Raw genomic sequence first — 22,590 nt, 5'->3', positions numbered from 1 at the left:
CCCTCCAGTGGCTATTAATATAAATAGAAAATGACTGTGGTTTGTTCATTTTTTTTTAGATAACAAAATACAACCAGCATTGATACAGTGATACTTATCACAGTCATTTTGTATTTATACCTGAAAGAATGTAAGAGAAAGAAAAAGTCAAGTGTATCTTTTTTCCCCAAAAACTGCAGCAACAAACAACTAATGGTTGAGGAATTTAACTAAATGACTTGAAGATTCACTTAGCAAAGTAACTTATAAATAGCTAAAATAACAGAATAAATAGATCTCTCTCAGGTTTATGTAAAAGCAAAAAGGGGATGTCTGCTCTTTTATATTGATCTGACTTCTGAAATGGTTTATGCTAAATTCCAAAGCCACCTGGTCCCCTGTGTTATGTCAACAGTGAGGCCAGTTCTGCTGAATTTTCTTCCTGAAACCCTTCTGGTTCTCCAATATTGCTCTACTGCTCCTGTAAAAAATCCTGTCCTACAACAAACAGCACAGATAGTACAGGAGGACAGACAGCTTATTTTCTTATTTCCAAAAGCCTAGTAGAAAACAAACATCCTCTCAAGACAAAGTCCTGAGTGATACTAGAATACCAAGTTCTTTTGCTTTTATCTGGAATCATATTCCTTAGAATCAAACTTGATAGTTAAGGTGCTTTTGATTCATAAAAATGGGTAAAGAAATTATTACGAAATATGCTTTGTTCAGCAGACAACATCTTTTTAAATGTCATGTTAAGGGAAAGGGAGAAGAAACAGTAAAACAGCACACTTTGTTTAGAAGAATGGAAGCCATGCTTTAGAAGGGAATCCTCTTGGGTCAATGCCTCCCCTTACTACAAAGGGCATAGTTACTGTTTCTACTGGCTCAAACAAACAAACAACAATTCTATTTCTCAAAGAATCTACAAAATTCACTCAGCTTCTCTTCCATTAAATAACTGCCACTCCCCTTTACCTCAAAGATCTTAAAGGAATTCTAATTTACAGCACCCTCCAGCACCACCCTCCCACACACACACATACTCTCTATCACTATCATACATAAGTCTATGATCCAAACTATGCTAATCTGATTCCCCCTCTACCATATCTGACTCTTGAACAAAGACATTTAGAGATTAAAAATGAATATAGCTGAGTCATATGACAGTTACATTAGAAGAGGCCAATTCCCTAGTCCCGGCTGCTGGGATCCCTGGAGTTGCCCTTGTTCTGAACTCTTTCTCAGCCCTACTAGTTCAGCTCTCCCTTACTTACTTACTCACTTGTGTATAATAAAGAATTTGGCTGATTTTTGTCTTAAGGTCAATTTCCTTGATGATAGGAGTATCTTTGTTATTTGTGGTGGGCTCTGGATCACACTTGAGTTCATGCTAATAAGAGAACTCTGAATGGGGGCTGGTCACCAGAAAGATCAACCATGTAACTAAAGCATTGGGACTTTGAGCCAAGTGATATCAGTCTAACCTTTGGCGAGGAACAGGAAGCTGGAGATTGAATTCAATCATGTGGTCAATCAATCATGCTTATATTATGAAACTGAAAGTGAAGTAGCTCAGTCGTGTCCGACTCTTTGTGAACCCATGGACTGTAGCCTACCAGGCTCCTCCATCCATGGGGCTTTCCAGGCAAGAGTACTGGAGTGGGTTGCCATTTCCTTCTCCAGGGGATCTTCCTGACCCAGGGATTGAACCCAGGTCTCCCCCATTGCAGACAGACGCTTTACCGTCTGAGCCACCAGGGAAGTTCCTTATATTATAACATATTATATTATATTAATATATTATAGGATACCCCAATAAAAACTCTGGACAATGAAGCTCAGTTGAGCTTCATGGTTGCACTATGACTCACGTGCCAGGAGGGTAATGTGTTCTGATTCCATGGGGAAAGGGCACAGAAGCTCCACATTCAGGACCCTACAAGACCTTGCCATACGGGTATCTGTCTTCCTTTTGCTGGTCCTAATTTTTAACCTTTATAATAAAATTATAATCATAAGCATAGCACTTCTCTGAATCCTGACAGTCATTTAGTAAATTATTAAACCTGAGGGGACTGTTGGAACCCCTGCTTTTGTAGCCAGTTAGTCAGAGCACAGGTGGTCTGGAAACACCTAAAGTTTACAGCTATTAATAGTTTGGTGCCTGAAGTGAGAGTAGTCTTGTTAGGTACTGAGCCTTTTCTTATGAAGTCTGCACTAACCCTGGATAGTGAGTAACAAAATTGCATTACATTATTTCACTTAATGACTCTCTCTGCTTCATCTTCCTCATCTGTACATGGAGACAATTGTGATAAGTGTACTTCATAAGCTTTTTGTAAGAAATAAATGAGTTAATATACGTAAATCACTCAGAACATTGCCTCAGTTCAGTTCAGTTCAGTCGCTCAGTCCTGTCTGACTCTTTGTGACCCCATGAATCGCAGCACGCCAGGCCTCCCTGTCCATCACCAACTCCTGGAGTTTACTCAAACTCATGTCCATAGAGTTGGTGATGCCATCCAGCCATCTCATCCTCTGTCGTCCCCTTCTCCTCCTGCCCCCAATCCCTCCCAGCATCAGGGTCTTTTCCAATGAGTCAACTCTTCGTTTGAGGTGGCCAAAGTATTGGAGTTTCAGCTTCAGCATCAGTCCTTCCAATGAACACCCAGGACTGATCTCCTTTAGGATGGACTGATTGGATCTCATTGCAGTCCAAGGGACACTCAAGAGTCTTCTCCAACACCACAGTTTAAAAGCATCAATTTTTCAGCTCTCAGCTTTCTTCACAGTCCAACTCTCACTAGCACATGTTAAATATCAGTTTTTTAGTTGTTATTGTTGTTTTTATTACTAAAGTTCAGAGCTGGCTAATGCAGAAATTATCGGGCTTTTTGGCTTAAATCTAAATAACACAGAGAAAAGACTGGCTCCAACATTAGTCAGAAAATGTTAACAACACTAATCACATAGACGGTACTGACATTAGTCAGCTAATGTTCTGAATAGAAATGACCACTGCTGATAACTACACCATCTAGCAAAACCCAGGCCAGCAAGTTTGAGCCAGTGCCAGAATAGTACACGCTTTTCGTAGCCCTGGAAATTGTAACTCCAGAGTAAATAGGAGCTTTACTTGGAATAATGAAACAAATTGTTTGGAGAAATAGTACATAAGATTCTCACTTTTAGTCTGTCAAACCATCAGGCATGAAATATGGTAAGCAAATCCAAAAACTGTATGTATGTATCATTTCTAGCTTAACTATGAGCAACATCACTGTGCATTGAAATGTTTTTCTCTGATCATCAGCGATGGGTACCAACTCTTAAAAACTCACTCCATCATCTTCCATCTTCCTGTCATTTAGAACAGGCTTGGAAGTGTTTCAATTAGTTGCTAAGTCCAGAAATAAAGTCCTTACCAGAAAATTGTCTTGAGCTGTTTTCTAATATTATGATTTAGTCCCTCTGTTTCTGCATTCTCTTGGTCACTTTTCCTTCCCAGTTCTTCTCTGTGGCTTTCAGAAAAGGCCAGGAATGTTCTCCCTGCCATCTTTCATTCTAAGTTCTTACTTATGACAACCACTCTTAAAACCCAGGCGCCATGGCCTCAAGTTATTACAGAAAAAGAAGAAAACTAAAATTAAATGGTAGTGTTAGAAGATTTTTCCTGGCGATGCTGGTATCATTCCAAATATCATTTCTGTGCTTGATCTCTCATCAGTAGACAGCCTGAATTGCTCAGGAGCTATTAAACAAAAGCACCCCAAGGAACTCAACTTCTAATGATTTCCAGTAAGTATGTATATAGCTAAGTTATGATTCTTCTAAACTGATTTTTTTAAAAAATAGAGTTAACAGGAAGTATCAGCCTGTCCATCCTACAATCAGGATTAGGATCTAGATCTTCCTGTTTAAATCTAATGTTTTCCATCTACATTATAGATGATCCCTTCCAGAACTGAAATTCCATAATCCTAGGTAAGAATTTAAACAAAAATAGAAACTGCTTCATTCCTACCAAAACTGATCTTCTCTACAGCCAGATTAGTGCTTTCAACCAAGGTGGTATGGAAAAACAATGGCCTAGAGTGCAGAAGGCCCAGGTCTAAGCCCTGGCTCCGCTATTTACTAAATACAATGAACAAATAACTTAATAAATCTAGGCCTAAGGCTCCTCATCTGAAAAACCACAGACCCTGGTGGTCACTTATGTTTAATTCTTCTTAGCGTCAAGATATCAAAGGACACTCTAGCCACAGACACAAATAGAAAGGAGGCTAAAGCACTTTTTTTTCCCTTCCCTGTGAAGTCTCACACAGTTAGACATGCTCTTTCATTTGGAATTCTGAAGCAAATGCTCTAGGAAAAACAACCCCTCCCCAAAGAAAAGGTACTCTTAGTTTAGTGGGGTTTGCCAAGTGGCCCAGGAGTAAAGAATCCACTGACCAATACAGGAGATGCAAGAGATGCGAGTTCAATTCCTGGGTCAGGAAGATCCCCTGGAGGAGGGCATAGCAACCTACTCCAGTATTCTTGCTTGGAAAATTCCATGGACAGAGGAGTCTGGCGAGCTACAATCCATGGGGTCACAAAGAGTCAGACACGACTGAAAGACTGAGCGCTCAATCATAGTTTAGCAGTCTTACACAAGAAAAGAATCTAAAGAACTAAAGCTTTAATAAGTTCAACATGAGTCTGCAGAGTAATATGGCTGCTGAAGATACCAGTAGCTAATCAGACTGCATTAACAGACTTACAGGGCAGTTCTGTGCTGATCAAACCACACCTACAGATCTGCGTTCAACTATAGGAGCCATGATCTAAGAAAGACATTAATGAAAGTGTCTACATGAAGGAGACCAAGATGAAGAGTAGGATGGAAAAAAAAAAGAAAAGCTTTCTTCTAACTAGACCTATTTTACCTGGAAGAGAAGACTCAAGAGAGAGTCTTAACTGTACTTTGACCCAACCTTTGAATCATCCAGGACTCAGCAGAGCCAGGACCAAGTGTGGGATCTTCAGAAGAAAAGGGCTGCTTCAAAAACCCAGCAGGCTCCCTGTCTCTGGAGATGAAGCAGCCAAAGTTGGGGGATAGGGGGAGCTGGTGAAGACAGGGGTAGGGAAATACGATGGTTTTCAGTAAGAATTCTACTAAAGAACAAACCCAACTCTCTTTGGAGCATCTTTCCCCATTCTCAGCACAGTGACTCTACTCAGTGTTATTCAGTCTCGATACAGTCTCTTTTCAGTGACTGGATGCAGAACCATTTCCGTAGTTTGCTCTTTACTAAGCATTTTTATTCATGTCCTTTTAAAGTCAAATTGCTACCCATCTTCTTCTCTCTTCTCTAAACCTTCCAGGAACTAGGACTGACAACCAAGCTATTGATTACCTTCTGAAGACTTCCATGCCTTCCACAGGTCCTCCACGCTGATGAGCTTATCCTCACCATGGAAGGTGCTGTGTTTCACTGTTGGGTCATGGTAATTGAGGTCTTCCCTCAGGAACTGCAAGGGAAAAGCACACAAGTCACAAGAGACACCTGGGTGCCACCCCACTAAGATCTCCTCACAGGTCACAGCACAACCCATCTGCCGGATATACAAATGTATCACATCATCTATGTTTCCTTCCATGGGAATATGTCCTACTTGCCAACCAGACTGCCTTTTCTTCTTTGTTACATGTTTCACTCAAGAAAAAAATATAAAATAAGAAATTCCTTCCTCATATTTTTTAACCATGGAAAAAGGAAGAGGAATCAACAACTTTTGAGCACTTATTTATACACTAAGCAACATTCCAAGAGCTTCTATTTTCTCATTTAATCTTCACAACCAATGGCTTATATCATACCTATCTTACAAATGAGAACAGTAATACTCTACAAGAACACAATTTGCCCCAAATTTTGCCTCAAAACATTAAGTTTAAAGAGATTAAATTACTTGCTGTGAAGATTTTAAAATATGTCCTCAAATCTTTGGCAATCCTCCCACAAAAGTCGAACTCTCCCCTTGAACATAGACTGACATTAGTGACTCATCTTCTAAAAAACAGAATGTGGCAGTAATGATGTTGAATGACTTCCCAGGCTAGGTTAGAAAAGGCAATATAGATTCCACCTGGCTCACTTCCCTTTGGGACACATGCCTTGGGAGCACTAAGCCAACATGTAAGAAGCCTGGCCACCCTGAATCTGTCATTCTGGAGAGGTCATTTGCAGAGACTATAGAGAGCTAGCAATGTCTGAGTCAGGCCCAGATGTCTGAGTCTTCCAGTCCAGGAGTCAGACAAGTGAGTAACTGTGACTTTAGGTTACTCTAGCCCCCAGTTTTTGAGTTACTTCATCTGATGCCAAGTGGACACAGAGGAGCTGTGCAAGAAGAGGGGGTCAAGTGACGAACGTAGGCTGATGGAAGCTATACCTAAAGGAAGGGCCAGATGCTGAGTGGAACCTCTTTACAGAATAAAGAAGTGGGGCTGCAGCCATCAAGCCTTAAGATAGGAAAGGAATGTACTGTAAATATAAAGAGAATCTATAGAAACAGGCCATTTCCTGTGTGACTTTGGGGCAAGCGACTCAGCATCTCTGAGCCTGTTTTCCCCTCAAAATGAGGGCTAATTATCCCTCTCACTTGCGTGTGGTAAGGATCAAATAAGTTATGTTTGCAGAAGTCATAAACTGCCTTTGCACATGTCTTTTAATAGCCCACAGAGCATCTTATAAATTGAAACTATACTTAAAAAATCAAATTTCACCCAAAAAGTCCAACTCTCTTTAAAAAAACAACCTAAAGGTCTAGGAACACTGAACTCCAGTGACAACTCTAGAATTTTATTTAGGAGAGGCTTAAGGGCTGCAGTTTGATGGGAAGGGAGGGTGGTGGCTAAGGGACTTGTCATAAGACTGTGCTTGCATAGCAAGCACATTGTGTTTATGTAGATTGCTCATTAAAAACTAATATTATAATGCAACATTTTATAAAGATGCTTTTGTTTAAATTTTACTTAAAATTAAGAAAAAATTAACTGTCTATATCAAACAATATGATGTCACAGTTGGGCAGCTTAGAGGAGGGGGAGTGGGTACTGAGGAAGATAATGAGGGCTTCTTGATCATAGACGATACTTCTGTGCTCCTATGGCCCCTGTGTATACTGTCATCAGTCCTGTTATGGGTCTATCTTCCCTTCCAAACTGTATACTCTTTGATAGACAGTCCCAGTTCCCTAGCTATAAACACAGCATTGGAAAATGTTGTATAGAACCAGAACTCTGAGGTCCAATATACTTGAAGCAGGCATTATCCCATATCACTCTGAACTGTCCCACATTCAGCTAATAGCTAAAGTCTAATTTAAGACAAAGTTTAAAAGCAATAAAAAAGCAAAAACAAAACCAAAGAGCTGCAACTCGCAGCTCCCACAACAAGGATTTATTATCTCGGACTCAGAACAAGTGGCTCTTCTGTCAGGAAGGTCTAAGAGGCTCCGTGAGAGTCCTGCCTCACCAGGGGGAATGCAGCACTGGCGAGAGCTGGAGCTCAGCAGCACTCTGAAGAGCCAAGGGACCAGTTGTCACTAGGTATATTTAGTTCTGTGAGCTCAGAAAAGTGATTTCCCTGGCAGTGGTACAAAGCATGCAACCCCATCCCAAGTGAAGCAGTAGTGAAGGGGTATGGGCGAGAGCAGACAGGAAGGGAGACACCTCTCCAGAATTCCCAACAAAATAGGTCCATCCAGCTTCATTAGGGAACAGAATTCACTGAGGTAAAGCTGGAAGAGGAACAGCACATCTTTGGATGCAGGAATCAGGCAGGCCTCCTGGGTTCTTCCCTGGAAGCAATTACTCCTCCTTCCCCCTTTCACCTTGCTCCCCAATGCTCACCCCCCATGTTTCCCAAACCACACCACACCACCTGCCCTCTCACTTCTCCATACATACAATGTTAATAACCCACAACACACATACCTCAGATCTGAGAAGCTTCCCTACTCTTGTTTACCACTTGAATATCTAGCAAGGACCCACGACAAATTTTAGCTACAACAGTTCTGCACACCATTGGTACTGAATGCTGGGACGTGAACATGGGTGAATACTGGGGTGAAGTGTCTGTTTTCAGTGAGACCAGAAGCTTTTGCTCAAGGTAAGGGAGAAGACAGTCATTTCTCACTCACCTTTGTACATCTAGTCATACAACTGCCAGCCTATCTACCATACTACTCACCAAAATGAGATTTGTAAAGTACAAGTCTAATTATACCAACATACCTACTTAAAACCTCATGACTCCCCATAACCTCCAGGATAAAGCCCTAGCTTCTTGGGCTTACATTCAAGGCCTGTTCCAATCTGGCCCATAGAGTAACTTCTCAGTCAGTTTTCTGGCCATTCTCCCTCCCTATCAGACATCTACACTCCAGGTCAGGGGTCAGGAAACTACAGTTGTGGGTCAAATCCATCTTGTTGCTTGTTTTTGTAAATAAAGTTTTTTTGGAATACAGACACATCATTCATTTATGCACTGTCCACAGCTGCTTTCATGCTTCAAAGGCAGAACTGAGTTGTTGTGACAGAGATTATATGGATAGGAAAGCCTAAAATATTGACTATATCTGGCGGTTTATAGAAAAAGTCTGCCAACATTTGCTCTAGATACATCAAGCCACTTCAGGTTCCTTGAACAAACCATGCTCCTTTATACTTCTAAGCTTTTACACAAGGTGCTCCATTTAAAATATATCTTCTCTTCCATCTGCTGAAGAAAAAGTCTCTGTTTCTGTGAAGTTTTCCAGATCTTTCCCAAGCAAGTTAATTGCCCTTTCCTATTTGTTCTCTTAGTTCTCAGGGTCATACATCTATGACAGTACTTATCCCATTATACCATAATTGCTATTTAATTACTCCCCTTTTACTCCCCCTAAGCAACTCAAATATAGAAACTATATTTTTTTTGTCATTTATCTCTTTATCCAGCACCTTGCAAATTCTCTGGAACACCTAAATAAATAAGTAATTCAGCTCTGTAAGCCAACCTCCAGGCATACAGCCTGGCACAGAGCAGGGTATGTGGTTATTAAATAACTGAATGAGCGTCTCTCACTTGAGCTTGCCCTACAAGACCCAGAAGAATGCGTAGTTTACAATTGGTAGTCAATGCATATTATGTCTACTATACAGAAGAAAGAAAAGTGTCCCCAAATTGCCAGCCAATCTAAAACAAAGATATTCATCTAGGAGTCAGGGGATTATACTGGCTTGGGTTCAATATAACATGATGGTTTCAAGCTTGGTTCTGGAGTCAGTATTATAAATGGATTAATTCACATAAAGAACTTAGAATAGTACCTGGCACAAAATAAGCTCTCATATGTATGAACTGAGCTCCACTAAATATTAATACATTTAATATACTATAAGAGGAACATAAGGATACTAAGAACACTCAATCCTGAAGCCCACTATTACAATGATGCTGATCTCTCATGTGTAAAGAAGAAACAAAAGAGGTAGAAGACAGATAGGTCCTAAGTACTTGTTATTCAATATATCAAGACCATGTGCCAAGCAATCAGCAACAGACAAGGCACTGTAAGCTACTGCCTTCTAAGGCCCTTTCTATTTTATTCAAAGATTCTTATTTTGAAAGCTTTAACTTCATTTAAAATAGAAATTTCACAACCTTGGCAAGACCCTACCTGCCTTATTTGCCATATCAACTGTCACTTCTTCCCATCCCCAGTGATAATGAAATACTTGAAATTCCCTGAAAGTACCAGGCTCTTGACAGGTCTCACATCTTTGCACATACTATTCCCTTAGCTAAAACACTCTCCTCCTAATCATTCCAAATCATCTTTTCAGATTCAAATGACACATTAGCAACTCTGTACATGGGTAAAACTAACTTAACTCTTCCTCTTCTGTGACTCATCATAATATCCACTTATCCTTTTTATATCCTTATCTGTTTACACAGCTATTTCCACAACCAAAGGAACATTTTCTAGGCAGCAACTTTACCATTCACTTCCATATATCTTGTACCCAGCACATATGCAGGTACAGAGAATCTCTCTGAGGTCAATAATATAGTTTAGTCCTTGTCATGGAATTCTCCTTGATGTCCTCAGGCCATGACATTGGTCATATGATGCAGATCAAACCTTAGAGGTAGCATCTAAAGTTGCAACTTGCTAAGTACCTGGCCAGGATGGTAAAGACTAATAAATTTAACATCTCCAGTCTTGAAAACTATCAGGACCAAAGTATCCAAAAACAAGCCAAGGACTACTGCCTGGGGATTCTTATGAGAGGGGGATGAAGATGGATCACTAAAAATATTTCCCCAGAGAGAAAGGATTATCTTCTTAATTGGGATCAATTCTGCTATATTTGGGCTTCCCTACTGGCTCAATGTGTAAAAAATCAGCCTGCAAGGCAGGAGACTGCCTGCAATGCAGGATACCTGGATTTGATCCCTGGGTTAAGAAGATCCCCTGGAGAAGGAAATCACAACTCACTCCAGTATTCTTGCTGGAGAAATCCCATGGATAGAGGAGCCTAAGGGGCTACAGTCCATGAGGTTGTGAGAGTTGGACATAACTTAGCAACTAAACCGCCACTGCTATATTTACATAGGATGAATACACAGCATGGTACAGAATGTGCTATAGGTAAGAATGTTTTTAAAAACTGATGAGTTAGAGGGGACTTTGGGGCTTCCCTGGTGGCTCAGAGGTTAAAGCGTCTGCCTGCAATGGCAGGAGATCTGGGTTCGATCTCTGGTTTGGGACTATCCCCTGGAGAAGGAAATGGCAACCCACTCCAGTATTCTTGCCTGGACAATCCCATGGACAGAGGAGCCTGGTGGGCTACAGTCCACGGGGTCGCAGAGAGTCGGACACAACTGAGCGACTTCACTTTTGGCTTGACAGTGTAAGGAGCTCTATAGACCCACTCTCCAGTAAAAGTGGCAAAAATTACTTTCTAACAGCAATCATTTAAAGTCTCTAGAAATGGTCCTAGGACATACGGCAAATGAAGAAACATCAAGATCTACTAAAACTCAGGAAGAAGAGTGACAGTCTGTAGTACTTTAATTAACATGTGCTCTCTCTCTTCCTCCCCACTTTCAAATCAGTAAGACAGAAACTCCATTCCAGACTGGTGCAGCCAAGAACAGAAGGCTCCCTCTTTCCCAGGCTCCCAGTTGGAAGGCTATCTGCCTAAGAGAAGCAGATGACAGCATGTCTTCTCCCATCTTCAGTTATCTGTTGCTAAAGCTAAGTTCTAGAAGAATCCAGCAAAGAAGTGGGCCTCCCTACTTCCACCTAGGTCCCACTTATGGGGCAGGGACTTCACCTTGGATGCAGAGCCACAGAGGATATTGGGGCATGCCATTTTCCTAGCTTATAAGACAGCAATAATACTCTGGGAGAGGTAAGCCAAGAAGGGTACTGCCACCCTTCCATCAAATGCTCGGCTACTAAGGTAGGGGTGTCAAAGAGAAGCCATTATCAACTGACCTTCAACTTCAGAACCATAGCTCAGAGATTTTGCATCGTGGGAGAAGCAGGGTTTAAACAGAGAGTTTTTAACCTTTCCCCAAAGGAAATTATTTTTTTTGCAACAGAATGTGAAGAAGTTCAATACTAAGGGCTCTCTGAAAAGCAGTGAAAATTGTAGTGAAAGGCAATTGAGAGGAGATGGGTGGATTCATTAGAGATATAGGTTAAACTGTAGGCTAAAGAATTTGCTGATGAGAACATAGAAAAGAAACAGTTGGGAGGAGCCCCCCTGGAGTAGGAACAAATCTCAAACACTGATCTCAGGAACTATCCTTTCAAAGGAGCTCTAATATGATTGGATCATTCTGTGGAGAAAACTTCTGCCCCAGGGCATTGTTGAAAGCAATAGAGTAATAATCAGATGACAACTAACAGCACTTAACAGCTGAGTGTGGCCAGGAAAAGACAAAGTCAAAGACAGCCCTGCCAAAACCACTGCCATTCAAAGGTGACTGCGGGTATATCCAAGGCTGTACCTTCTGAGAAGCAACATCAGAGGCTTCACATTATAAAGAGTTGGTAGGAATAGACCACTGAAATAATCTTTCTAGTCACCAAACAAACAAACAAGTAAATAATAATAAACCTCAGAGGGGTTGGGAGTTGTAGCCAAAGTTGCTACAGTATACTATCAAAAACTCCACTTTCTAACAACATACATATTGTGCACGTATGTATATGTGTGTGTGTGTGTGTGTGTGTGTGTGTGTGTGTGTGTGTGAGTTAAGTTGCTTCAATCGTGTCTGACTCTTTGCAACCCCATGGACTAGAGCCCACCAGGCTCCTCTGTCCGTGGGATTCTCCAGGCAAGAATACTGGAGTGTGTTGCTGTGCCCTCCTTCAAGGGATCTTATCAACCCAGGGATTGAACTCACATTTCTTATGTCTCCTACATTGGCAGGCAGGTTCTTTACCTCTAGCACTATCTGAGGACCCCGTGTGTGTGTATCACACACACACACATACATATATAGATATCTCTCTCTTTCTCCCCTGCCCCATATACATATATGGCAAGCAAAATAACAAGGAAGTGTGACCCATACACCAGAAAAAAAGCACACAACAGAAATTGTGAGAGCAACCAAATTTCAAACTTAATAGAAAAAGGCTTCACAGTAACCAGTACAAATACGTTCAAAGACAAAAGGAAACCATAAGTAAAGAAGTAAGGGGATGTTTGATGACAATGTCACATTAAATAAGGAATGTTAACAGATAGAAATTACAAAAAAGAACCAAAGGAATGCTGTGGAGTTGAAAAATACAGTAATTAAAATGAAAATTTCAGAAGAGCTCAACAGCAGCTCAGAACCAGCAAAAGACAGAAGTAGCAAATTTGATGATGGACTAAAAGAGACTATTACACAATCCAAAAAAAGACAGGACAAAAGGATGAGAAAAATGAACAGTTTCAGAGGACTGTGGAATACCATTTTGTTCACATGCATGATGGAAGGATCAAAAGGTGAGGATGGGGATTTCCCTGGTGGCCTAGTGGTTAGGATTCTGAGCTTTCACTGCTGTGGCCTGGATTCAATCCCTGGTCAGGAAAATGAGATCCTGAAAGCCACAGAACACGGCCAAAAGAAAAAGGAGAGGAAGAAGAGAAAGCAGCAGGGAAAAAAATTAGGGTTTTTCCATAGCACAGGAAAACCAAACAAACTTTTTGGCCAACCCAATACAAAAAAATAACACCTGAGAATTTCCCGAGTTTATTGAAAAGCATTAATCTAATCATCCAGAAAGTTCAACAAACTTCGAAGAGAACAGGATAAATGCAAAGAGATTCACAAACAGACACATCACAGAAAATGTTAAGAGCCAAAGGCAAAGAGAAAATCTTAAAAGCAGCAAAAAAAAAAAAAAAATTCATTATACATCAAGGAAGTTAAATAAAATCAATAGCCTACATCAAAAACAATGGATGCCATATATCCAGAGAAAAAGCGTGGTGCAAAAGGATACATGCACCCCAATGTATTTACAAAATTAACAACATTAACATGTATTTACAACAGCCAATACATGTTAACAACCTAAATGTCCATTGACAGAGAAATGGATAAAAAAGATGTGATACATATATACAATGGAATATTACTCGGTCATTTAAAAGAATGAAATAACTCATTTGTAGCAAGATGGATGGACTTAGAGGTTGTCATACTGAATGAAGTAAATCAGACAGAGAAGGAGAAATACTGTATTACATCCCTTATATGCAGAATCTAAAAATGAACTTATTTATGAAACAGATTCACAGACTTAGAGAACAAATTTATGATTCCCAGGGGGGAAGGATAAGGGAAAGGGATAGTTAGGGAGTTTGGGATGGACAGGTACACTCTGCTATATTTAAAATGGATAACCAACAAGGACCTACTGTATAGCACAAGGAGTTCTGCTCAATGTTATGTGGCAGCCTGGATGAGAGGGGAGTTTGGGGGAGACTGGATACATATATATGTATGGCTGAGTCCCTTTGCTGTCCAACTGCAATGATCACAACATTGCTAATCAGTTATACTCTGATACAAAATAAAAAGTTAAAAACAAACAAACAAAAAACAATTGATGCTAGAAGGCAGTGGGATTGCAAGTTTAAAGTGCTGAGAGAAAAAAAACTGTCAACCAAGAATCCTGCATTCAGCAAAACTATCTTTTAAAAGCAAAGGCATAATAAAGAAAAACAAACACTGAAAAATTCATTGCTAGTTGACATACCTTATAAAAAAGGAAGGGATGCCAGATAGTAATTTGAACCCACATAAAAAAAAGATTTTTTAAATAAATTCATTCATTCACTTAATATATATCGAGTACCAGCACTGAGCCAGGCACTGTTCTAGGTGCCTGGGGAGTTAGCAGTGAACAGAACAGTTCCCTTGCCCTTTTGGATTAAATGATAGAATTCAGAAGGGAATTACACCCTTAAAAATAAAAACAAGCAAACAAAAAAAAAAGTCTAATGTATAACATTATATAAAAAGTATGTATATATACATATAACATATATAAAAAAGCATAACAATGACTGAGGTGCCAGAAATGGGGTATACTTGCAGATTTCATATTTAAGTAGCTTAGTCTGGGAAAGACCTCACTAGTAAGAAGAATGAGAAAACACAAAATATTTGGAAACATGAGGAACTTATCAAAGAGGATATCTGGGGGAAGAATATTCCAGACAGAGGTAAGAGCTAGAACCAAGGCCCTAAGATAGGGGAAAAAAAAAAAAAGGAATGTTTTGAGAAACAGCACAGAGTGTGACTGGCGTAAACAACTAAGGGAGCTATATAAAGAGGAGGAGATCCTAATGAAAAGTGGGAGCCAGGTCACATAGGACCTTGCTGACTCTTGTGTTAACTTTGGCTTTGACACTAAAGGAGAAATGATGCTATAACAGTGTTTTGAGCAGAGAAGTGAAATGATCTCGTTTACATTTTTTTAAAGCTCTCTGGCTGCTACACTGAGAATAGATTATAGACATGGTGATTTTTTAGGAGGCTGTTGCATCTCAGTGCCTGCAGGGGAGTAGTGGTGAGAAATGAATACATTCTGAAGGTAGAACCCACTGGATTTATCAATGGATATGGTACATGAGAGGAATTAATGGATGATTCATAGTATTTTTTGGCCAAGGCAATGGAAACAATGGAGTTGCCTTCAACTGAGATGATGAAGTTGGGGAAAGAGCAGGTTTTGGATGAGGTGATGTTTAGAACCTAGTTTGGGTCATGGCACGCTTCAGATGCCTTTAAAATTCTTAGAAGAAAAGATCAGGGTAAATCACCATGATCTTGGATTTGGCAATGGATTCTTAGATATGACATCAAAAGCATACAACAATTACAAAAAAAAATTAAACTGGACTTCATTGAAGTTTAAAATTTTTGTGACTCAAAAGACACTATCACAAAAGTGGGAAACTGGGAAAATATTTGCAGAGGATGCATCTCATAAGGGATGAGGGACTTGTATCTAGAATGTAAAAAGAATTTTAACAACTCAATAATAAAAAGACTAAGAGCCCAATTAAAAACTGGGAAAAGGATATGAATAAAACATGGATGGACCTGAAGATTATCATATTCAATACTGAGTGAATAAGTCAGACAGAGAAAGACAAATATCATATGATATCATTTATATGCACAATCTAAAAAAAATTATACAAGTGAAGTTATTAACAAAACAGAAACAGACTCACAGACTTAGAGAATGAACTTACAGTTACCAGGGGAGAAGGCTTGGTGGGAGATAGATTGGGAGTTTGGGATTGACATGTACACACTGCTATATTTAAAATAGATAACCAACAAGAACCTATAGAATAGCATAAGAAACTCAACTCAATATTATGTAATAACCTAAATAAGAAAAGAATTTGAAAAACAACAGACACATGTATATGTTTAACTCAGTTTGCTGTATACCTGAAACTAACACAAAATTTTTAATCAACTATGCCCAATATGAAATAAATTTGTTTTAAAATTTCTCAAAGGAAGATATAGAAATGATCAATAAGCACATGATAAGATGTTTGGCAAAATTAATCACCAAGGAAATGCAAATCAAAACCATAATGAGATATTATTTCACATCCACTAGGATAGCTATAATTTTAAAAATCAGATAAAAACAAGTGTTAGTGAGGATATGGAGAAATTAGAACCCTCATGCACTGCTGACATGAATGTAACAACATTCAGTGACACTTTGGAAAAAGTCTGGCAGTTCCTCAAAGAGTAAACCTAGAATTACTACATGACCTAGACCCAGCAATTCCACTCCTAAGTATACACTCAAGAGAAATAAAAATGTCTGTCCACTGGGAATGCCCTGTTAGTCCAGTCATAAGGACTATGTGCTTTCACTGCCACAGCCTGGCTTCTATCCCTATGTGGGGAACTAAGATCCCAGAAGTTGTAAGGCATGGACAAAATAATAATAATACAAAATTCTTTAAAATTTTAAATAAAAACATTAAAAATCTGTCCACAAAAAAAACTGTACCATGGCAGAATTATTCATAACAGCCAAAAGGTAGAAACAACTTAAATGTCCATCAATTGATGAGTGAATAGCAAAATGTAGCATGTCCATACAATAGAATATTATTCAACCATAAAAAGGAATGAAGTTTTGATATATGCTATAACATGGATGAACCTGGAAAACATTATATTAAGTGAAATAAGCCAGTCACAAAGAACCACATATTACATGACTCAAATATGAAATGTCTAGAATAAGCAAATCTTCAGAGACAGAAAGTACATTAAGACTAGGGGAATAGGAGGGCAGGAGGACAAAAGCCAACGTGTACTGGTTTTCTCCCTGAGGTGACAAAAATGTCCAAAAATGGGCTCTGGTGATAATTACATATATCTGTGAATATATTACTAACCATTAAATTATATATTTTAAATGAGTACAGTATGTGAATTATATCCCAATAAAGCTGATTTTTAAAAAATGGTAGGTTCAACCAGGGGCCAGGCAAACTTTTCTGCAAAGAATCAGACAGTAAATATTTCAGACTTGGCGAGTCATAGTCTCAGTTACAACTACTCAACTCTGCTCTTCTATGAAAGTAGCCAGGGACAAGAAGTAAATGAGTAACAGTGGTTCTGTGCCAATGAATCTTTACTTATGGACACCAAAATCTGAGTTTCATATAGATTTCACATGTCATAAAATTCTTCCATGGATGTTTTCCCCCAACTATTCAAAAAATGTAAAAGCTATTCTTAGTTTGCAAATGTTATAAAAACCAGGAAGGGGGTCATAAAGATTCCCCTGGACTAAATGCACCTAATTCTCCCTCCATTATGGCTTCAAGTACTAAGGAAATTTCTCTCCGTTAACAAGCCCCATGAACAAGAGTCAATTTTTATTTCCCTTTCAGTTTTCTCCCCACAACACTACCACCCCTATGTATGGCTTTCCAAGACCCTGGGAAATACAAACCCAGCCAAGCACTCCACAGTAGGGAAACCTTCTGGACCCCATTTCCAAAAGAGAACACCAACTTATACCAACTTGGTAAGAGTTTAGGGCTTACCATGTGTTCCTCATAATTGCCAGTCACTGTTGGGCACTGAGTAGGTAGAAGAAAAGACTTGGAAAGAGAGAATATAAGATAGTAAGGCAAACTCATGTCCCCTTTTTAAGAACACTCTGGGTCCTAATCAATTCTAAGAGGGAGAACATAAGCTTATGTGTCAATGAGTGATATAAAAAAAAAAATCCTTAAGAACAAAATCTCATATTAGAGCATGATGGTCCCACAAGAGAAGGCAGAAGGGAGGAGTGAAGACAGGAAGCCTCTTTTAAGAGGCATTTGTTCATTCATTTGCCCAAGCAGCATTTACTGACCAGTGACCACATGTCGTGTCCTATGCTGGGATCTGAGGACACAGGGATTAATCATACTGAAAAGCACCGGATGAGTCAGATATATGGTGGAAAGTCAGTCCTTGAAGGCAAGAACTACTCTCCTATGTGGAGGAAAGGGCTATGGTTCTATCCCAGAGAAACACCGCTCCAAGCCTCTCAACCCCACACTGCCTGAGACCTCACAGTTTTCCACTGAACTAACTAGGGAGCTTGCTCACCATCCAGAGATATCAGAAGGCTTGTGAAGGGACATATGGGAAAAAAAATCTCACAGATACAGACTCGAATCCCATCTGAACCACTTACTCACCACATCACTTTAAGCCTGTAAAATGTAGACGACCTCACAGTTACAATGGGGAGACAATGAGATCATGGAAGGCACAGTCCCTCACACTTCCTACATGTAGAAGGTGCTTCATGAATGTTTGACTATTCTGAAGTTGGGTCGCTTGGTTCATACTGTGAGAAATTATGTATCCTGAGTGAACCAGCACTCAGCCTCTGAGTTCCAGCAGCTTCTAATTTCAGTCCCTCCTCCTTGAGATGCAGGACTGCTAGGTGACAAAGGGCCTGGTTCTCACCAGTCATACCATGTTGCTGAGGCACATGCCTACCTGACCCATACCTGCAAGGGCCTGATGCTGCTGGCCACTGAGGGAGAAAAAAGGACAAGCTGGGTAATAACTACCACTATTGAAATATTCACACTACATTATGGTTTACAAATGCTTCTTTACATCCATTATCTATTTGAGCCTTATGCATGTTGATATTACTAATATCACTATCTTATAGATGAAGAGACTATTCTCTAGACACCTTCCTACTTGAAGGAAGTGTTCCTTTTTTTTTTTTTTTTGCCTCCTGCCTTTACTCACAAAGTTCTTCTTTCCTGGAATGCTCCTCCTTCTTTCTTCATTGGTAAACCCTGCTCTCCTTTAAAAGACCAAGTTCCAGTTTTACCTGCTCAGCAAGGCCTAACCTGACATACCTTCAGTCAGAATTAGAGCCATCTCTGTTTAAAATCCTTCAAGCTCATCATCTTTGGGATGAAATCCAAGTTTCTCAGTATGGCTAGAATCTGGCTGGCTCATGTCTGCATCTCCAACCACATTTCCAGCCTCTCCCTCCCTGCTCCACCATTACTTTCTACGCTCACAGTAAAAGAACCACTGAGTCACAGATCCCTAAGGACATCATACTCATTCCTTCACTTGTTATACCCTTCTCATCCCCAGGTTAACTCCTATCCATCTCAGGCATCACCTCTTCTGAGTCATCTTTCCTGGCGAATGGGTTAAATTCCCTATTCTGTGTTTACAGATCATGCAGTTCTCATCTCTCACCACAATACCTACTAGGATCAAACACACAGTCTTTCTGCCTCACTGACAATGTGAGCTCTCTGCAGGTAGAAAAGCTGTCTTCCTCATTAGTCTTTGCATACTCAGCATCCAGCACAGAGCAGACAGTAAATATGCCTAAAGAAGGAAGACAGAAAAAATGGGTGGGGAACACAAGAACAAATAAAGGGGATTGAGGCGATCCTGGGTCCTCAAGTGAATGAGACACTGCACTGGAAACCACTTGTTTCTAATGCAATTAGGTATACTGAATGTGATGCACACGTAGATACAGACATGCATAGAGAGGCTGGCATCAACACACACACAGACAAGCAAACACCAATCAGGTATGAAGACAAGCAGGACCTTGGAAGCCAGTGGCCAATTCCTCCATAGACAGGAAGATCCAGAAGCTTACTTAATACCTGAAACAGAACTTTTCTCTCTCTTCTGGCTTGACCATTTTTGGCTGTAGACTACCCTCGCATTCTACTACCACATTAAAGGACCCAGATCCTGCCTGGACTAACAGCATCTTTGGGTCCCTGATTATACTTCTGGCTCTGTGTTTACCCCCAAGTCCTGCACACTGTACTGCACCCTCCCCTTTCTCTCCTAATCTTTTGCTTCATCTTTGACCTGGTTTATGTGTCTTCTCTCAGCTCCTTCCTTGGCTCAGTGTTCCTCCCCTCCTCCACTTCTCATGCACATCAGCAGGGAAGCTTTCAATGCACACAGACACATCTAAACACAAAAAGACACATACAAATACAGAAAGGCACAAAATGATGTATACACACACACAGACATAAACACAATGGCACAAACAGACATACACACATATATAGACACACACAGAGAAGCCTTACAACTAAGCCCTGCCATTAATAGGACTGCCATCCAGAACAGACAAAGCAGACTCACCAACAGAGAGGGAAGGAAGGAAAACAACAGCCTGCTTGGTGAGAAAGAATTTCCCTATCTATCAAAGCAAACCACCGTCTGCGTTTTCCTGGAAACATGAGCGAAGCCATCTGGGGGAGCTGCTGCTTCACCCTGTATCTGGCTAAGGCGCTGGGACAGATTGCAAATGATGCCTACTCCCTCGGATGTGTAGCTCAGCTTGTCTAGCAACAGCTACCCTTCCCTGAGTGCTGGCTGACAATGTGTCTTCTGCTACACCAGCACATGTTAGATTACCTCACTCCTATTCCTCTTGAAATCCCCACAGTCTCCTGTGCACGCCACCATTACAGCCCTGAAGATGTGATGTTGTCATTGCCAGTTTACATATCTGCCTCTCTCATTAGCCTAAGGGCTTAAGAATGGCACAGGGTATTTTATTTTCATCTCTATTCTATTCTACAGATGAGGCAAGTGAGCCTCCAAATTATTTGGGTCATACAGCTAGTACACTGGCAAGCTTGCATTTGAACTCAGGTCAGACTCCAAAGTTCATGTTTAGGCTTTTTAAAAGTCAATTTCCAAATACTCTAAGAAACCCACAAAAACACCAAGAAACCCTCATAAATTAAGTTAGAGCAAGGCCACAGAATTTGCACTCAGTGGGGTTGCAGCCTGAAAGATGACTGTGAGCCAGCCCTGGTAAGTGAATGCTACAGGTGTCCATTGAGTAGGTATTTACAAGGAAAATGAGGATAAGTCCTTTCCCAGCCAAAAGAACAGGTTTCACCTGACAAATGACACCATTCACTTATTCATCATCTCTGTTCTGTCCAAAGGGCCCAAGTAAACTTCAATTTGTGCTCTGTCCCAATTAAGGGCAAGGGTCAACATGTTCCACAAGGCAGGAGATAAGATGGTGACTCCACCAGGAGATAGGCAGGGAGCCAGAAGGCAAAAAATCCACGGGATGCCTCCATACTGTAACAGTCCTTTAGGTCAAAGAAGAATAATTGCAGCAACAAGAAGGTATACATCAAAACTTATGCTGAGGTTATTTGAATAATTGTGTGTAGTTACTTTCTTCTGCCCTACTTTACAGGTAGTAAACTTAAAAAAAAAAAAAAAAACCTTCAGGCTGTCTAAATTGTTCCAAGAGGAAGCAAGGAAAATCCATGCTCAGGACTGGGTCCAGGGAGAACTCCGCTTCTGAGGGGCAGAATGGTAGCAGCAGTAGAAATTAGAGGAAGGCCCTGAGCACAAGACAAACCCAGGAAAAATAAAACTGGAGATAATTAGCCAGCTGCCTTTGACATCTCCCCTTATGGAGTTCCATATGATAAAGGGCTAGAATTTGATTCGGGTCCCCGGTCTGTGGGTGAGAGGGAATTATTACCAGGGTTCTCCCTTAGCTTCCCTAAAACACTACCAAAGAAGAGAAATGAAGGGACAGAGGGTGGGAGGAAGAGGGAAAGGAATTCTCCCAAAGGCTCTTCAGTCTGGTGTCCTCAAAGCCATCCACACCTACCTAGAAACAGAGGCAACTTAGCTGTCAGCTAGCTAACCAGGGATCTCTGCTTCCAGAAACCATGGTAATTCGGACTTGGAAGCACCTCTGCATATCTGTCAAAGTAAGGAGTGGGAGAAATAAAGATAGAAGTCAACAGGGTTTTCAATGTGTTTTTTTATAGAGCCCTAGGGATTCTTAAGGGTTGGGCCACAGAAAGGCAAGTAGGAGGTGACCACTACCTCAACCAATGTAGTGACACTTTTATTTTTTTAACATCTTCACTGAGTTATAATTCATTACCAACTTAGTATACAACTCAAGGGTTTTTAGCAAAATCACAGAGGTGTACAATCACAAATCTGAAATACTTTCATCAGCCTGAGGCAGATCTGAGATGCAATAATCCCAAAAAATGGATAACTATGAGCTACTTCAGTCTCAGTTTCCTTACCAGTTCTATGGAAAAGTTACTATCTACCCCACAGTAGAGGTTTCTTGTAAAGATGATGTGAGCAAAGTACCCAGCACCATCACAGCCGTGTAGGAGTAGAAAAAGAAGTAGTAATACAAGTGCTGGCAACTAAACCACAGGCTGGGGACTCTCTATACACGAGGTCATTTCATCTTTGCCATAATCTTTCAAGGTAAGGATTACTATCCCTATTTGACAGCTAGGAAACATAAGCTTACAGAGAACTTTCCAAGGTCATACAACTATTAATCGGTGAAAGTACACCTGAAACCCTAATTTTTCTTGCTCCGATGCCTGTGCATTTCTTTGCTCAGTCACACAGCCTTTCAGCAGTCTCAGGGTCTTCCTTTCTTAAACAATACCCCTCTTGTATGTCTTTC

The 22,590-nt window shown here is 40.4% G+C and overlaps 1 protein-coding gene across 3 annotated transcripts in view; it reads right to left on the bottom strand.

Moving 5' to 3' along the window:
- Positions 1-22,590, bottom strand: part of STIM1 (stromal interaction molecule 1) — a 197,466-nt gene that overhangs the window by 46,876 nt on the left and 128,000 nt on the right. For all 3 annotated transcript variants that reach the window (XM_065943987.1, XM_065943988.1, XM_065943989.1), the window contains exon 3: positions 5,385-5,499. In XM_065943987.1, coding sequence (XP_065800059.1) covers positions 5,385-5,499 — 115 coding nt within the window. The remainder of the gene's footprint in view (positions 1-5,384; positions 5,500-22,590) is intronic.

The sequence above is a fragment of the Muntiacus reevesi genome, chromosome 9 (assembly GCF_963930625.1).
Source record: "Muntiacus reevesi chromosome 9, mMunRee1.1, whole genome shotgun sequence".
Taxonomy (NCBI): Eukaryota; Metazoa; Chordata; class Mammalia; order Artiodactyla; family Cervidae; genus Muntiacus; species Muntiacus reevesi.
Note: the sequence above shows the minus strand (reverse complement) of the source record. Positions and strands in the feature narration are given on the sequence as shown.